At 50.8% G+C, this 18,611-nt stretch overlaps 4 protein-coding genes across 6 annotated transcripts; 3 read left to right on the top strand and 1 right to left on the bottom strand.

The window, feature by feature from the left end:
- Positions 1-2,547: 2,547 nt before the first annotated feature.
- Positions 2,548-4,548, top strand: IUM83_16377 (ATP-binding cassette sub-family B member 10; the record flags this gene model as incomplete). 3 transcript variants are annotated; one of them, XM_067941255.1, is made up of 3 exons in its annotated part: positions 2,548-2,703; positions 2,785-4,051; positions 4,121-4,548. In XM_067941255.1, 3 exons carry the CDS (start codon positions 2,548-2,550, stop codon positions 4,546-4,548), a joined length of 1,851 nt encoding a protein of 616 aa, XP_067798454.1. The 3 variants fall into 3 exon arrangements, with proteins under 3 accessions (XP_067798454.1, XP_067798455.1, XP_067798456.1); XM_067941253.1 differs by having other exon boundaries at positions 2,782-4,051; XM_067941254.1 differs by having other exon boundaries at positions 2,782-4,548.
- A 107-nt stretch (positions 4,549-4,655) lies between these two features.
- IUM83_16376 (uncharacterized protein) lies at positions 4,656-6,275 on the bottom strand (the record flags this gene model as incomplete). The annotated part of the gene is made up of 3 exons (XM_067941252.1): positions 4,656-4,677; positions 4,746-6,077; positions 6,154-6,275. 3 exons carry the CDS (start codon positions 6,273-6,275, stop codon positions 4,656-4,658), a joined length of 1,476 nt encoding a protein of 491 aa, XP_067798457.1.
- Positions 6,276-6,642: 367 nt separating this feature from the next.
- On the top strand, positions 6,643-7,624 carry IUM83_16375 (uncharacterized protein; the record flags this gene model as incomplete). The annotated part of the gene is made up of 2 exons (XM_067941251.1): positions 6,643-7,533; positions 7,616-7,624. 2 exons carry the CDS (start codon positions 6,643-6,645, stop codon positions 7,622-7,624), a joined length of 900 nt encoding a protein of 299 aa, XP_067798429.1.
- An 8,646-nt stretch (positions 7,625-16,270) lies between these two features.
- On the top strand, positions 16,271-16,693 carry IUM83_16374 (uncharacterized protein; the record flags this gene model as incomplete). Its single annotated transcript, XM_067941250.1, has 1 exon — positions 16,271-16,693. The coding sequence occupies one exon, from the start codon at positions 16,271-16,273 to the stop codon at positions 16,691-16,693; it is 423 nt and encodes a 140-aa protein (XP_067798458.1).
- Positions 16,694-18,611: the final 1,918 nt, after the last annotated feature.

Raw genomic sequence — 18,611 nt, 5'->3', positions numbered from 1 at the left:
CTATGCTCATCACAGCTCTGCTAAACTGTCGGGTCTCCACGTAGTCACACGGCAACATAGTCACGGTCGCCGTGTCTGCATCGGATTTCCAACAGATCGCGTGCAAGTAACTTACTGGGTAGTACAGACCAAATTTGAGGGGTGAACTGGTATGATTGACCACCTTACACGTTTGCAAACATCACTTGCACTTTTTTTAATGAAATTTACAAGCAATGTTTGTGATCCTAGTCGTCACGAGGATCGGCGTAATGTGATCCTAGTCGTCACGAGGATCGTCGTAATGTTCGAACTATTTATTACAGGCCCCGGAAGCAACGACGACGACTCGTTCGTGAAGCATAAATCATTAAAGTAGAGTGCCACATCAACTATTATCGGTGCGCACACTCGGCCAAACTACGGTAAAAAGTATAGTGCTCTTCGATGCAGCTGCTTGCGTGTGGATCATTGCGCGCCTGCCTCACCAGCGGCTGGACCCGCCATGTCGCCCAACTGACCAGCAGCTCCAACTCGGCCTTGAGCCCCAAAGCGAGCAAGGCATGCAGCTCTGAATCAGCCGCCGTTCATGGTCCCGAGTCCACTAAGACCACCAAACCCGCCTGTGCCAGCACCTGCACCACCAAATTGACCACCGAAGCCGCCCGTGGTTCCTCCGAATTGACCACTGAGACCGCCGACCAGCGGGTTGGCCACGAGCTGCTCCGAACGCACCAACTCCCCCAAGCCCGGCAGCTCCGCCACCGAGATTGTTCATGCGCCACCGAAGCCGTTGATACTGCCAAGCAAGGTGCCCGCGCCAAATTGATCACGAGCCAAGGGGCCCAAGCGCGTGGGCCCACGTTGGCTTTGCGCGAGCACCACCGTTAAACAGGGCGAGCACTGCTATTGCAAGTTTCAGTCGATTTGTCATGAGTGGATGGAAGGTGGATTCTTGGTTGGTTGTGGTTGGAGTGAGGTGGGTGGGTCGTGATCGCCCGAATGCCGGGAGAACGGGTTTGGCTGTGCTACGAGCTGAGTGGTAGCCATTCACCCCTCAATCCGACGTTGAGGACACAGCAGCAACCTGTCCGAAGTATAATTTCGGCACGAAGTACTTTTCCATGTTGCAGTTGTTCATCGCATGAGCAGCGCGCATTGCACCCTTCGCGAAACTTTTAGGCGCCAGGCGGATTGTGGAGTGTGGCTGAGTGTGCTTCGAAATTTGGATTTAATCCAAATGCTTCCAGTCGATGTCCTCATCAGGTCTGAAATGGAGCGAGTGGTGAACAACCTCAATTTCCGGAGATTGATCGACTTCAGAGCTCGGAAAATAAAATATAAAATTGAATTGATTTTTTTGAAAAACGCGTAATAAGCTACGGCAATACATCGATCACCAATAATAAATATAAAAATTATTTGATATCGAAACGGTGCAATCATTGTGAAACGTTCTACCCAACAATGCGCGTGAGGTCCTAGTATCACACCTGGGAACTCTGTCTGACACTAGTCAACTGTAGAAATGAGGTTGTCGACACGATTGGAAGGAGGAATTGGCGAATTTCATCGGTTTTAGTCGTTCGATGCGGACCACGAAGGTACTCACACCTTGAAAAGCACAGTATATTTATTATGGCTACAATTTCATATTTTACGGAAATCTCGATTTCTCAATAATAAGTTATTCCGTCAATATAATACTATAATTATTGTATTTATATTGTTTTTTTCCGTGCACTGATCGACTTCACTCCAGTCAAGCTCTTTTGCTTCGGTGGAGAAGTGGTCGGTGCTGCCCATGAATCATCATCCTCTTCTTCATCTTCTTCCAGGACGTGTAGTAAGCGAGCATCGATAGTGATGGTAGCTGCAAGCCCCCAATGCAACTTTCGCACTGGAAACAACTTCTTCCTTTGCTGGCTGTAATCGACGAACTCGCTGAAGACCGAACAACAGGGGCAAATGCACAACATCATTGGCATTCGAAAGCGGCACTGTCTTGAATTCTTGCGTGAATCTATCGTGAGTTTTCGCGCGAGTGGATTCTCCCTGAAGGATGCCCAGGATGCGAAGAATTTGCAAAACGACGTGGAGACGCAGGTCGTCGCCAAACAGCTAGCTATTGATTTTCGCTGTTGGAAGGTATCGAAAACACAGTCAACTTTATCTTCACATGTTGGTACGAGATGACGAACCCGGATGGAGTACATGTACCTCGAAACCGTCCATGGATCCTCGAGAAATTGCTTTGCATACTTCCGCAAATATACAAGTTTGCGCGTAGTGAGTTAAGTTTTTGGATAGTACAGTTTTGAAGTGGCCCCGGCACATCAACAATTGCGTGCACGTCACTCATGACCCTTAATGTCACTCTCGCGAGGTGAATATAAGCAACTCTCTGAATTCCGCAAACTGCCACTTTAGTGCGTGGCACGTGTGGCTGGCGCATGTCGACATGATGCTGCGGCGACTTCCTCGGTATGGATCTCTCTCTCTCTGCTGCCCTTGCCCCGCACTTTCCCTCTCTCTCTCTCTCTCCCCCCCCTCTCACGCGCGTTGCCCATGCTCCTTCGCCGCAGCTTCCACGGCGTGTCGCTGTCTCACTCTCGCGCGCGGATCCGGCCCAGTTTCCAGCGCTGCGGCCGTTCGCAGCTGCTCTTCTCCACTCTGTCCAAGTCTCCAGATGACAAGGAGCAGAACGCGGCCCCCGCCGCCCAGGTTCTCCTCTTAGAAGCTCTCCTTTCATCTCCATTTCGTAATTAACGTATCCAACCACTTTAATGCATGTTACCTTAGCAGCCTAAGGCGGGCGAGGTGAAGCGGCTGCTGTCGCTGTACAAGCCCGAGAAGAAGCCGCTGGCCATCTCCATCTCAGCGCTGGGCGTGTCCACCTTCATCACTATGTGCGTGCCCTACGGCATGGGTAAAGTCATCGACGTGGTCACGGCGGGCTCCGCCGCCGCCATGCCGCTGCCCACGGTCGTGACGCTCCTGGGAGGGCTCTTTGCAGCAGGTTCTATCGCCAACGTCATCCGTGTGGACACCAGCAACATGATCGGCGAGCGGATCACCAACAGACTGAGACAGGACACGTACGCGTCCATCCTGCGGCAGGAACTGGGCTTCTTCGACTCGTCTCGCACGGGCGAGCTGCTGAACCGGCTGAGCGCGGACACGACGCTGATCGGGAAAGTGCTGAGCGACAACGTGGCCGGCGGCCTGCGCAGCACCGGACAGGCACTGGGCAGCATCACCATGATCTTCGTCACGTGCCCGAAGCTGGCGATGGTCATGCTGTCCGTGGTGCCGCCCATTGCACTGGGTGCGGTGAGCTATGGCCGATATGTGAAGAAGCTGACGACCAAGGTGCAGACACAACTGAGTGAAGCCACCGAAGTGGCGGAGGAGAAACTCGGCAATATTCGAGTTGTACGCTGGTTCGCGAAGGAGCCCCATGAGGTGGAGGCACACCGTGGGAAGGTGGACCAGGTGTTGGCACTGGCCCGCAAGCGCTCACTCGCTAGCGCCACGTTCTTTGGCGGCGTGGATTTTGGTGTTAAGATGAGTATGTTGGGCGTTCTCGGATATGGCGGTCAAATGGTCGTGGATGGGTTGCTCACCAGCGGCGACCTCACTTCCTTCCTGCTCTACACGCTGTATGTTGGGTTCTCGTTCGCGGGTTTGTCTTCATTTTACGCCGAGTTGATGAAGGGCATCGGTGCGTCCTCGCGAGTCTTCGAGCTGCTTCAACGCCAACCGAAGATTCGGGTACCTGAGGGAGGGTGGGCATCGTTGCCCACGCCGTTCACGGGCCACATTCGGCTCCAGGATGTTACGTTTGCGTACCCTACGCGGCCAGACTCGGAGATTTTCCGTGGCCTAAACTTGGAGGTGCTCCCTAACGAGACTCTGGCGCTCGTAGGCCCAAGCGGCTGCGGCAAGTCCTCGGTCACATCTCTTCTTGCGCGTTTCTATGAGTTGGACGGAGCTGGCTGCGGCGGAAAAATCACTTTGGATGGAGCAGATATCTCGACTCTCAACCCGGCGGACTTGCGTGGCCTCATGGGTGCGGTTCCCCAGGAACCGCCGCTTTTTGCGTGCTCTATCAGGGATAACATTGCCTACGGCTGCTCAGAAGGCCAAGAAGCGACACTGGAGGATGTCATCCGCGCAGCAAAGACTGCGAACGCTCACGATTTTATCATGTCTTTTCCGGATGGATACGACACGATTGTTGGTGAGCGTGGTCAAGCTCTTTCGGGCGGTCAGAAGCAGCGCGTGGCCATTGCACGAGCGCTGGTGAAACGCCCGAAAATCCTTATCCTTGATGAGGCTACCTCAGCACTGGACCCAGAGAGCGAGCGACTTGTGCAAGATGCCGTGGACCGTGCTAAGCAGGGACGCACCGTTATTCTGGTGGCGCACCGACTATCTACTATCAAAAGTGCCGACCGCATAGCCGTGATTTCTGATGGACGTGTCGTCGAGCAGGGCACCTTCAACGAGCTCGCTTCTCGTGAGGGCAGTACTTTTAAGCAGGTGGTCTTGAACGGCCAGAACTAACTACGACTCACATCCATTTGCTTGAGTAGCAGTATGGCCGGGTGAGCGTGTTGATACATAGAACACAAATCATGAGCTGCCGTTGTATTACTGCCGTGTTTGGTGGCCTATTCATTGAATGCTGGTTTTCTGGAAGGGACAAACGGAGAAGAAGAGGTGAGTCTGTGCATCTGTCCATGACGCAAGAGGAGACTTACACTGATTTCAAATATTCCTTGGTGAAGAAGTCCAGCGCCAAGGAACCGCTTCGAACCGCTGACACTGCAGCTGCTCCACTCCCGACGGGTGTCGTCGCTCGGTTTCCCTCGTCGACTACTTCACTTTGTCCAGACTCGGATTCTCCTTCTTGACTCGACTTGTTGCTGGTGCTGGCACCTTCAAAACTCGCAAATGAGCTCGAGGTGTCGGGCAGACTCGCTGAAGCCTGCAATATCGGTAGCGGGCTTTCACCTTTTTGTACTTCGCGTCCAGATGACTGAGAGCTCCAACTCATTTCCAAGCCATCCATATTCACGACGGAAGGCTTATCAGACGGGAAAAGGTGATTGTAAAGGAATGTGAGCACTTCGTCATGCGCTAACAAGCGTACGATTAACCGCACGCGGTCGTTCGGCGTGAAGTCGTCCAACTCGACGTCGAATTTGGGCTGGCGACTTTTATCCACCGGCACAGGCAAGCGCGTACCCCGGTGAGCTGCTGCCTTCCGATCGACTACAGAGTTTGGGCCACAATCTCGTCTTCGACCCACTTCTTCTTTCACTGAGTCGACACATTGCAAGAAGAACCTCTCAAGAAGCGACTGCCCGGTGCTCCCATCTCGCCTCAGCAGGCGTTGTTGCCTCTTGAACACTGTGAGCTCGTTTGATTTATGCTGTAGTTCCCGTTTCAAGACGCGAATTTGCCTTTTAAGTTTCTCCTCCCGCTCCTCGGCCAGCATCGCCGACTGACCCGTCGAAGCTACATCCAAGTTTAAATGAGGTAAACCATGGGCTCCTACTGCTGGTGCTGTCGCGATGTCTTGTGAGCCTCGCTGTTTCAGTGTCTTGGCACCCGATCTACTCTGTGTATCGAATGGAGGAAATACACCACCTGAATCCGACCCAGAGTTGTTGCCAGGCACAGAGAGGCGAACATCAAGCTCTGCCCGAAGCAGTTTATTCTGCTTTTTGCAAGCCTTGAGCTGCTTCTCCAACCAATTCCGATCCTCTTCGATGGCCTCCAAGTTCTCCTTCATGTATTTGAGGTCTTTCGTCATTGTTGTCGTGAAGGCATCCAGTCGCAGTGCCTCTTTCCGGTACCAGTCGCGTTCATCTTCGATCTTCTTGATCTTCTCGGACTTGTTCTCGACAGTCTCGTTACGGTGAATTTTTTCGCGCATTTCGTGCAGCTCCTTCTGGACGTTGTACATGTGAGCACGATATGCAGCCAAGAAGTCGCGCTCCTGCTGTGCCAAGACCGCACTGATTTTCTCGGATAAAGAGCCAACGACATCGTGGAGTTGAGCATGCTTTTCACGAACCAATGCCATGCTGAGAGCACAGAAGGACAAGAACATTAACATCCCAACTGCGATTGGTTAAAGAATACGAAAGGTGGGTGCCGTACGCTGGCGCTTCCTCGATGATGATAGTGTTCGCATTTCGATTGCCTGCAGCGGACTCCGAAATCCGTTTGACCGACGTCAAGAAGGTCTCCTTGGAGAACACCTCCACATCTTCTGGGTTCATTGAACTCGATCACGCAGTGCAGTCCGTGAAGGTACCAGAGAGACTACCAGCGCAGTCTTGTCTTTAGATAAATGCAAGCACGGCGTCATCAGAACTCACGGAAATAGCGAGCACTTTCGATCAAGAAACGGCCCAACGCCATGAAAATGTTCAACTGGGCTATCGTGGCATTTCAGTGGATATGCTGTCATATTGCCTTAACTCAAGACCAGCTTACTATCCATTTCCCGTTCATGCCAAGACATCCGGCACAGAAATCATCAGTTAGTTTGGTGAATGGAGACTTATCTATCGTTCTAGAAACCGTCATGGTACCAGAACGACGCTTGAGGAGAACCCTACAACAAACCCACAAACCTCTCCTACCATGTTTCAGTCACGCGCTTCCCTGGCTCCTTCGATCTCCTCGTTGCCTCCAGTAGACATCTTCTACGACTCGGACAGCGATGGCAGTGGCAGCGACGTGGACGAGCTTTACAGCGCTGAAGACTTCGTCACCGTGACGGAAGACCTGCTACTCGTAAAGTTGCGGTGCTTTCACCCGAAACTTGATGTGATGGGCTTATCGGCTGCATTTCAGAGAGAATTTGGCGTCTCGAGAGACTCTCAAGAATTGGAAGCTAGGCTTCAGAAACTACAGGCACCCGAGTTCCGAGCGTTGTTCGTGTTGTACCTGAAAGCGGTTAGTATCGCCAAGGAAGCCCAGTACACGACCAACGCGGGATCAGGAATTCTACCGGAGTACCAGTCACTACTTGAGAGCACGAGGACGTCGTGCGAGACTCAACTCTTCCAAATGATGTACGACCTCGACAAGTTCCAGCATGAAGCATCCGAAATGCTAACGGTGGAAATATCTGGCCGTAACTTCCCCAAGTATTCGCGCGCGGTCTCCAAAGCGGAGCTTCGTCGTTGTTGCAAGGTGATCGACGATTTATTCCTCCGCCAAGTCGAGGGTGAAACAACAGCTTCCCACCAGGCATTCACTTTGTACGCGGCCCAGACGCTTAACGAGAAGCTGATCATCACTGACACGGCACCTCGCTACGACTCGCTCTCAGTCTTTAACCACCTTGAGCAGCCAATTTTTGATCGTCTCGTCCTGTTTGCCAAGGACCCTCAGGTCGTAGAGCGGCTGACACTTCAAAGACTGCAGCAAGTGGAGGCGAATCGTATCAAGCTCCAGTTGTCGCAACAGCTTCGATCCATTTTCGAGACCCTCCGTCTGAAGCAAGCTCAGAAGCTCGAGAAGATGCAGGTACAAGAGTTCGAGAGTATCAGAAGTCAACTGGAGAAGACTCTCGAGGCCGACCTCCAGCACATTCGCCAGATGCATACAGCGCTATTGAACCACGAGCGCGCGAAAATCAACGCCAAGTACGAGGAACAAAAGGCTGTTCTGAGCGAGAAAGTAAAAACCATGCAGCGAGACGTGATGGCACTCCAGAAGAAGTGTGACAGCAGTGGTTGGCATGGCCTTGAACGCCTCATCATGAATACGTCGCTTCAGGTGGAACGGATCTTCGGCACGAGCGAGTATCTGCTGCGCCTCCTTATACTCGCCGAAGACTTGAATGCTGATTCATTGCGACGTGGTCTGGTGCGCTACATCAGTGAAGAGAATAAGCTTCCGCAGTTCGTCTTACGTCGCGAGCTTACTAGCAAAATAGTAGCGGAGACCACAGTGCTCGCCATTCTCAAGGAGTCTACCACCAGAGACCTTCGAGAGGTAGCTAGCTATGGAACGAGCTTTCTGTACCAAGACCTGGTGACGCGAGAGCTTCATACACGACGAGTAGAGTTCGGGCGGTTCCTCGCTGGGCTCACGAACGATCGACTACGAGCTGCAAGGCGTTATGCTGTGGCCAAGAAGTTCGCCTGCGACAGCTCCAACACTAAAAATGAGCCTTCCTGCGCACCCGATAATCAAGTTGACCAGACAAAGGATGGGGACTCTCCGACGGTAATTCTTGATGCCGAGTTTGATCGCTTTGCTTCTGCTCTCGAAGATTTCCAAGATATTCTGTCGCAAGAGTTCACGCGCCGTCGTGAATTTGCGTGCGTGAAAATGGACAGTACGGACATTGAGCAGTACGTCAGTTTTGCGGCCGAAGACTGCGTGTTGCAACTGGAAGCTACGCACCGATACTGCACCGTGCATGCGACGAAGGAGCGTCGGCAGGGGGAGTCAGGTAAGTGGATGTTTGAGGTGACCATCGATGTATTTGGAGGCGACGGTGAAAGTCTGCTGATCGGGTGGGAAGTTTCTCGCGGTTTTAAATCGGCAACTACAGTAATCAGCCCGAGCTGGCTTCCCTCGTCGCCAAGAATCAAGGCGTGGAATCAACTCCACACCGGGTCTGTAGTGCCGGGAATTACACCAAGTGACGACGGGCGCAGCTTCGGTGTAACGTGGCAGGCTGACGGTGGACTGGATATGGGCATGCTGCACGCAAATGGGGCTTCGAAGTCGGGAGTGCCGAGTTTTCGGGCAGGGGATACTATCGGCTGCACCATTGACCAGGATGTAGCGGTTCCTCAATTGCGCTTCTATCTGAACGGAGATCTCACGCTACCGCTGCGTCGCACAGCCAGCGGCAGCGGCAGTGGAGGGGGCGGGGGTCTGTCGGCGGTAGATTCATTCGAAAACTCTACCAGCTGCGGTATTGCTGTGACAAATCCAGCCTACAGGTTGACTCCAGTAGTGTCCATGTACTCGTCAAGCAAGAAACCTCAGACGAGAGTTAGCTTTAACTTCAGGGGTGACTTTAGATATCCCGTTCCTGGGTTTGACCCATTCGGAGCCCCACTGTGATGGGGAATGCGAGAAAGTTTGAGTTAAGCAACGTAAGATTCTCTTGAATTTGTATGCGCCGCTCGCTGTTTTTGTATCAAATCTTCGGCGTTATTTTCTGCGTTCGGCGCATATAAGTTCGAAAATCCACTTTCTGGAGCAATCACGAATTTGTCTGCGACAAATAGTACCGTAAAACTCGCAATTTTGACTGTAGGATATCGTCGCGGTGAGTGAGTGGGATGTCCTTATGCACTCCTTAAGCTGTACAATGGCATTTGTATTTCCGAAGAGTGCGTTCTGACGAAGAGGACGGTTTGAATGTAATGTGCGCGATAGAAAATCATGGTGATAAACAAGTGATGCCAGCAAAAAACTTCTAGTGCGTAACAATCGTGTCGGTAGAGAAGAAAAACGTAGCTAAATTGCATTTTGAATAGTGTCATCGACATCGGAAAAGAATGGAGGTAGCATAGCGAAGCTGGTTTCTTCAAATGGTAACCCGGTAAAGTATCGACCCACACTCATATCGCCGGCAGCTTCATACCGAATGCATCTATCCTGAACGCCTGGAAGAGCCCACCCAGCTATTCTGCATTTTGCCGCTGCGGAAGGCCCTCCGTTGGAACAAGGAGATATATATGTGGCAAAACCTTTGCGAGTCGAGTGTGTACCAATATCTATGTAGCAACATAGATGGCTAATGAAAGTATAGGACAAATTTCTGGTAGAAATGGATTAATGTAAACGTGTCGGGCGTCGTGAGGCTGTGATCCATCTTGGTCATTCATCATGAGCCCAAAACGAATGGCTAAATAGTCTCCCTCCCCCCCCCAACCTATATGGCCAAAATGGATTGGCGCCGTATTTCCGGCTTTGCACATTGGATTCCAACTGATCAGTAGAAAAGTATGTGCAAACAGGAGCTCTGTATTCCCATGTTGCAGCACCCATGTTGCAGCATAGGTGTCGAACCACCGAAAAAGGCAGTGGTTATTTTCCCTCGGTTAGCTTCACGCCACTATTGTGGTTGCGACGAGCAACAGTCCGCTTCAATCTCTTAAAAATACATTTGAGTCAGCGGCGACTCCACACTCATTAGACGTCCATAGGCACGATATAAGAGAAATAAACTGGAGCGCATAGTTCCAGTTACTGTGGAAATGTATCACCGTCTTCTTACCTATAACATTACTCTTGATGGCCTCTACTTGGCTGGTGAGGTCGCAACGATCATTCAACGTGCTTTGGTGTCATGATGGGCTTGCGTTTGTGTCCCTTCATAGTCTTCGCAACACTACAGATTCATCTCTATTAGGTACGAGCAGAACAAACGCAGACAAGTTCTTGCTACATGTGATTGATAAATATGAAGACAAGTTCAAAGCCGTTGGGCGGTGTAGAAGTATGAATTGAGACATCAATTGGTTTCGTGTGAAAACGCTAGCCAAGATCACCTTTCAGCGTTCTCTGCGAAATCAGGGCGGCGCAAGACTCCGTCTGCGACGGTGTTGCTGTCACCAGGAACGTAACGTATCTCCATTTGATACTCGGCTAGCTCGTCATATCAAATTCACGTAGTGATTTTTGACTCATTTGTGCTCGTTGTTGGGCGTGGAATCGAAGCTGACCACCGCGTTTCGACCACAAGGCGATTGGGTCACTGAACGCATCAACCAAGCGTTGGAAAACTATCTGCGTGCGTTCTCGAATACAGAGCCAACAGATTGGGACATTCATTTATGCATGGCAGTGTAGTGTGGAGATCTCTAGCATCACCCAGTTAGTCGCACTAGCAACAACTGGCTGGTCTCGCGCACATCCAGTTGTATAACGCGAATCAGGATGACCTGGATACACACTAACACAATCCGTGACTACCCCATAGTACATAACGGCAATCAGGTCGACACGAATGTCAACCAACCAATCCCGTGCTGAAAGCACGGAGCCCCCAAGCGATAGATTAGCTCACCTGTCAATTTTTACTCATAAGTGAATAGACTTCGGCCAAAACTTCCAGGGAAATTGCCGACTCCCCCCACGTGTCTCCATTTTCCACCGGCAGATACTACGCATATATATTTAGTTGCTATCTGCTATCAAGACAATGGCAAACACGCGTTCAACGAACAAGAACGCAACTGGAGAAGATCGCTGGTACTCGCTCAAGTGTTCGCACGACTTCTCGACCAAGTGCAAAGGCAAACGCGCGAACTGGAGCAGCCGCAATAACCTCGGAGTCTAGTGATCTGCCACGGGCGCAACTGACCCTCGCGCCAAGTGTATCTGGAGACGTCCTCGGTTCGACTCCATTGTTCACGCCCTTGCTACCACCGAAAATCTCCAGCACCCCGCTGTGACAGCTCTCACTACTTTCCTTAGTACGGAACACTTCGTCACTTCGTGGCTACGATCATTTTTACAAGTCTCAAGTCGATGATCAAGTGTGAATCTAGTTAGCTGCCAACAACATGCACATTCAAGTAGTTAGCTGTAACAAACCGACGCACACGAGCACGTCAATTCGTTTTAAATTTGCGCTTAAGGATCACCGAGCTCCTACTCCGGTACCGTTCATGACAGTAAATTTACTATTAAGCGAACGCTGCCGTCAGCCATGGATTCGGAAAAGCACGACGACCGCCCGCACCTGCGCCAGAGAACGAGCCCCGAGGGTACGAGATGGGACGTGCGTCCCAGCAGCCACGCGCAGCTTCATCCAGCCCCAGGTCAGCCCGCGCCAGGCCAACCGGGCTCCGCGGCAACGGCATCGTCGGCGACGGCAACCGTAACTCCAGAACTGCTGGCGCAGATGCTTCAATGCACGCTCCAAGCAACGCAGCAGCAAACGACTCAAATGGGCTAGCTGCTCGCTCAGACAGCTCAACTTCAGCAACAAATCCTGCAGGTCCAGTCTCGCCCCATGCCGACGCGACAAAATTCCCACCGCCGGGCTTCGAGGGCAACGTCAACGACGACCTGGAGCTCTGGAGTTTTAGTGCAGAGCAATACTACTCCGACTTTAAAACCGAGATGCACGAGCTCTCCTCGTCTTTCTCCGATATGGTATTCGCTAACCTAGGGGTCGATGCACAAGCGTGGTTCCGAGATGTGAAATTATCGATGGGCCCGAACCCACTAGCATGGGCGCTGTTCAAAGAACGGATCCGCGCTCCCTTTCGAGACAAGGATTTTAAGTACAAGACCCTGCTGAAGATGTTCGAGCTCAAGCCTACAAAGTCTCAGCAGGAGTACACGTCGCGCTTCCTGCACTTGCTGTCGCAAGTCGACACATAGCTTCCCGATGTCGTCAAACGTTGGGTTTTCCAGCAAAACCTGCGACCAGATACGCGCGCGTACATATCTCGCAACCTTCCTGAGACGCTCGAACAAGCAATCGAAATAGATCGGCGCTATGAAGAAGCAAAGCCCGCGCATACGCGGCCTCCTTCAAAGGAGCAAGGGAAACAAATACTCAGGCCCAACTCCAACACCGACGCGAGGGCGAAGAAAGACTTCACGACGAAAGTTGACTCGCAGATGGTGTGTGGATACTGCAGCAAAAAGAATCACGCCGAGGAAGAATGTCGTAAAAAGGCTCGTGATCTCGCTGCAGGAAGGCCTGGATCGGCAAAAAGAAAACGATCCAGCTTTGTAGGTTGGCATCAGAGGTCCGCCAATACAGTATGATATTGAATTGGATCCACCGGCTGCCACTAATAAAAACTGCAATTTTAAGCTAAACAATAATAAAAATTGCCGCAATTTATATTGTATTGGTACAGAAATGGTACAACTTATATCACTTTACAGAGGGATATAGCAGTTGAGATCGCAATTTTCAAGAGAGTAGGCTCAATCTAATGGTGCTAGCTGGGAGTTGAACGGCGCAATCAACAGGTTCAGGGAACCCCAGGCGCAAAACTGTCCTGATCCTGTCACTATTAAGATTAAACTCGGTTGATCGGCGATAGAGGTGCTGGTAGTGGTGTCAAATGAGCAGCTGAAACGGGGAATGTATGGGCTGATCGCACGCACACGTGGAAATAAATATCGTTCCGGAGGCACATGGCTGTGTAAATGCGCCATAGAAGGATCTCACCAAAATGGCGCCATTCGTCATGGACATCGCGGTCGTACGGGAAGATCAGCAGCTTCCACCCCAGGGAGCATCGAAAATCTGGAGCCCATGGTTCTGTCACAACACCTGGACGGGGTCACACTCGAAGAAGCAATACGTAGCAGCCTCTATAGCCTGGCAGCCAAGGCGCACACAGTGTTGCGCCAGCGGTGATACTGCACTCAAGTGACCCTGGCCTATAGACTGGAGGTTTATTGGCTAGACTTTCGGTATTTGCCAGTGGGGGCACTTTTTACAAATTTATTGCCAATAATTGGGTCAATTTTATATTGTATTGAGGTCAGTGTAGGCCAGTAATAAAACATTATATTGAAAAACTGATTATTTATTGTATTGCACTATTTTTTTCCGACCTCTGGTTGGCATCCTACCGAGCGAACACCAGCTGGAGACTCAAGCAGTAAGTCCCACGCTGCGCCACCGTCCTCGGATAAAACCAGCGCCAGACATGGCAATATTCGGGCATTTCTTAAGGACAAACTATACTGCTAGTTGACGCATAAAGCTCGGATCAGTGATCGAACTGTCCGGTGCTTCGTGGACAGCGGGTCGTCATTTAATGCAATTTCGTCCTATCTCGCACAAAAACTAAACCTGGACGTGACATTGTGCCCAGAGGCTTTGACGGTCACGATCGGCAACAATCGGCGTGCCAAGATTCCCCGCAGAGAAGCTACAGTCACGGTCCATATGGATGAATGTGATGACTTATCCGACCTTACTTCATTTTTGTATAAGATAGCCAATTAATGATTTATCTAACTTAACCAATCAGATACGGATGAATATGACGACTTATCCGACCTTACTTAATTTTTGTATAAGATATTTATAGCCAATTAAATGTTTTTATCTGACTTAACCAATCCGAATGCGTCTCTCAAGTATTATGGGCCAATGATCATGTGACAAATGAGTAAGGTCCTCAAAGCCAAACCACCCCTGTACATCGGGTCGGAGGGCCACGAAAAATATGTGTACGTGTATACAAAGTTCTAGTTACGAGCAGATCATTTGCATATTGGCATCCTATCGGATCTCTCCAACCAGGATGGGCTTAGACGAGCTCAAACCTGGTAACACCAAGCGAGCCCAGGGGACTGCCATCATGGCATTCAAAGCCTTTGTGAAAAACGGGAAATGTAGAATTTGACTATGTCAAACAATGCATTGAGAAGGATAGTACGGATAAGTGTTTTGAGTCTGTATTAGATATATTTGGTATGTATCTTCCATTTCATGAGAGTAAGTATGGCAGGCCACTTGCACGGAACACCTCCATGCAGTACTATTGGCAAAGCAAGATATGGCTCTTTGAGCTCTTCCCTGCGCAACGACGCATTGTGTAGTGGGCATACTTTGGCTCACTACTTTGGCTTACACGTGCGCCACGTGTATGAGGAAGCGTTTGGGTTATTAAAAATTTGAATGAATTATACTTGAATCCACAAGTATAATTTCAATCAAATAAAGACACCAAGTAGCTAGGTTAAGGTAACATGAGAACTGCATTGCTTGTAAATTGATCTTCCTCCTAAATCTCCAAAAACTGTTTTATCGTCTATAAAAGGGGTTGGCAGCGGCTGGCTGCCAGAGCCCCGCCAATATGCACGTCTCTAATTTGTAGAAATGTGCTGGTTTCTACCAATAGGAATTTTGGGTATGTGTGGACCACTCATTGTGGTGGCCCACTTCAATGTATCCATTGGTGTGACTTACACCAATGCGAGGAAGTATCTAAAACTTTTAACAGATGCTTATCTGTAAAACCACAAGTGACTTTGTCACGCGCAAGTGACTGTTGCACTCGTGACCGTTGTCATGCACAAGTGACTGTTGTCACCTGTGTGTGTAACCCCGTTACACATTGTCGAAGCAATGTTGTTTAGCATGGGAAAGACGCTCGAGAACTTCTGCATGAAGCGAGATGACAAGGTTGTAAACAAAGCGCCACCATGAAGAACGACTAAAAAAAACGATGATGTATTTCTATAAGAATGCATGTTCCTTTAGTGACTACCAAAACACTGCGTTGATGTGTCTGCTGTGGTACCTGTTTGGACGAGCTTCGGTCCTGTCGCTCGCCCGCAAGCTGAATCTCTCCGTTGACGCTGCCGAAGTTTTCTTTGTGCGCCTCATCTGCATGAAGACCTCCGAGGAACAAGGGTTGTCGCTGTTCCCGGACGCCGACTTCATAACGTGCCCGCTGCATGCGATCGCTGTGGCGCTCATCACGCAGACCACTCCGTCCGTCGCCTTGATCGCCATCTTGATCGGGTTCCTCGTCGAAACCGCCGTCACGCTCTCGCCGGCGACGCCGCTGGTCGACGTGCTGAACCACCCCCAACAAGTTTGCCGCCCTCGACGCAGCCCCTGCACCTATCGCCGCTGCTCCGAAGCCGTCGCCGCAGTACCGACGATCTTCACGCACGCCTACCGCCTGCTGGACCGCGTCGTACACGCTGCTGGATTCGTAGCCCCGCGGACGCCACACCCCTTTCGCCGCGTTGGCGCGCAGTACGTGAACGGGTTTGGAGGCCTCACGCACCGCTCGATCTTCGACCGTGGTGCCTGGAAAATGTCATCAACAACTAAAGGATTCAATTACATCTTCAACACAAGCAAACAAGATCACATGAGCAGCAAAGCGCTCAGCGGGTACGACTTGGAGCCGAGCTCAAGGCGCTTGACTTGAATCCGTTCAACGCCGAGACGCAGAAGAAGATCGCCGCTGTCCAGAGCTCGCTGTTCACGACCTGCTACAGGATGGAGAGCTCCAAACACAACTTGAGTCAGCAAGTAGTCGATGTTCTCACAGCTTAGCTCGTCTTGTATTACCCCATGATGCCGGGCTTCTGCGCTGATGCACTGGGCGTCAGGCTCCTGGAATGAGCTGCTGTGAGTGGCGGGGCGTCCATCACTGAGGTGCTTGCGTGGTCTGCTCATCTGGCTGCCTGTAAGGCAAAACTCAAACCAAACCAAGAGCAAACATCACCACAGGAACCAAGCAGCAAAAGCTCAATCATCAAGCATCAGCGCCGTGACATTGACCAGTTAATGCTGCACTTCAAGCGCCAAGACGAGCGCATGGCCAACCTAGAAGCTAAAGTAGATGGAGCGCCACCACAAGACAAGAACAAGAAGCGTCAGCGGGAACTAAGCCAAGACGAGATCACGCCCAAGCGTCGACGGGGGTCGGTGACTTCCCTTCACGCGACGTGGTTCGGGTGGTACGCGCAGGAGCCTCGCTGGATGGTAGGTGCACCGAAGAGACAACGGTCGAACGCGAAGCAGCTCGTCGCCTTGATGAAGCCCTTCGTCGCCGATGATTTGAAGCTGGACGCAGCCACTAGTGACTACCGCGACCAACTCTTGGCGCTCGGGAAACAGGCTGAGGGATCCGTGCTCGCCTTCCTCGCCAGCCGCAAAATCACGTCGCGCGGCTCCACTACCATCCGCAAACGTCTCCACGAGCTGTAATTGAAAGTCGAGCAAAACCATAAGATCACCCGCCACCATCAGCTGCGACGCACTGCTGTCGCGATCCAGACCGCCAAGACGCCCTAGAGCATGCGTCATCTACAATCGGGTAAGTAGCGACAGTACCACACGGCAGGCAACCAGATAAAGAGGAAAATACAACGTCAATTGCATGGTTAGTGCGTTTTGCCGCGAACACTAACGCACGCGACAACAACGTAACTCAGTACCAGCACCATACGCACCGCAGCACAGAGCCCTTGGTCCGTAGAGCCCTTGGTCCGTAGCAGCCCCCCCATCGAATTATGACGACGGCTGGAGTCGAACCAGCAACCTCGGAGCCATGCTCTGCGCTCTTCTGTTGAGCTACGTCGTCGTGTGTGTGTGTGGGGGGGGGAACAGACTGTCAACCGAGGGGCTGTCTTGGAGGTCCGCGTAGCTGGGCTCAAAAAATGTCGAGTGAGCGAGAGCACATGGCTCTCGAGCCAGAAATGTCATGTTTTTGTTTTTTTTTTGTGTTTTTCTCAGCCCACGGGCCGTTTCAGGCCATTTCCTTATGCCTACAATCAAGGCTAAAACATGCTCTCTACTGGCTCTACACATCTTAACCGGTCTCACCTAATCACTTGTAACTACAGTGTTTGTCACAATCAAATCTTTTTGTACGCTGGTATTTTCATGTAATGGGTACCGTTATTGTGGTACACGTGAGAGAGGTCCTTTGGTCGAAGATTTTGGGGTATGGAGTAATATCCACATGGTTCCGACAACTACTCGTTTTTGTAGGATAAAACGGATTTTAGCCAATGAAAGCCATTAGTTCAATCATATATAGGAAATCGTAAGGCCCTCTGATGTGGGACACTTTTCCTACCATTCCAACCGCATTTGGTTGGAATATTGTCAGAATATGTTTGATGCGATACACATGCTCCTATAAATACACATCCCCAAAATATCTATCTGTTTCCAACCCAAGGGTCGGTACAGCGTTTGTCGTTAGAGTGACTAAAGCAAGCAGGCATGTCGATTGCATCGGTTGCACCGGCTAACCGCAAGAAGGCCAGGACAACGGCGATAAACTCGTTCACGACGTTCCTGGCTGCGGAGAGCATGGCACTTGACGCCGCCCACCAACTTATCGACGGGGATACGACAGATAAGGTTTTGCGTGTAATACTTGACAAGTATGCATACTCGTTGACCACATCAGCCGATAAGGTAAGTGCGATCAGTACCTGTCTAGTATAATACGGAAACGTAAAGCATTTGTTCGTAGATAAGTACTCATTACAAGGAGCGCTAGTTAAATCCCAACTAAAAAAGAAATATTTGGGTTGGGTAAGTATTGCATCAACCGAGAGGAGGTTGGTGATGAGAGAAAAGCACCGCCGTGTTCGAAACAAGACTTAGAAGGCATGGTGCGTCTACTTTACTCATCGGCTTCTACAGAGAGTGAATACCTCGATGCAGCACTAGTCATAATAATGTGGTACCCCAACGGCCGCAGCTCTGACCCGGAAACGGTGGAGAAGGGGTGATTTTCCATTTTACCTGGTATGCATTGCTCGAGCATGATGTTATAGAAATTGAGACTAACATTGCACTCACATGTACTAGCTGGTGTTTTATTTCTCCGATTTAAAAGGGTTAAGACAGCCTTGCCGCAAGGGATACCTCTGTTCAAGGATCCCAACAACGTTTTAACATGCCCTGTTCACGCATTAGCAGTGGCTTTGGTACTGCAAAAGGCGCCAAGTCAGCGCAAGTTTCCTCAGTTCATCACATAAAACATAGCTCGGATGGCACGCAGGATATACAAGAATTGAGGCTTACTGAACAGCTAGAGGTTTACAAAACTCACTCTTGTGTGGAGGAAACACAAGCCTCATCGACAAAACGAGCAGTTCCTGGTGCA

Source organism: Phytophthora cinnamomi (genome assembly GCF_018691715.1).
Source record: "Phytophthora cinnamomi strain GKB4 chromosome Unknown Contig9, whole genome shotgun sequence".
NCBI lineage: Eukaryota > Oomycota > Peronosporomycetes > Peronosporales > Peronosporaceae > Phytophthora > Phytophthora cinnamomi.
The sequence above is the reverse complement of the archived record's forward strand: the minus strand, read 5'-3'. Positions and strand labels throughout refer to the sequence as shown.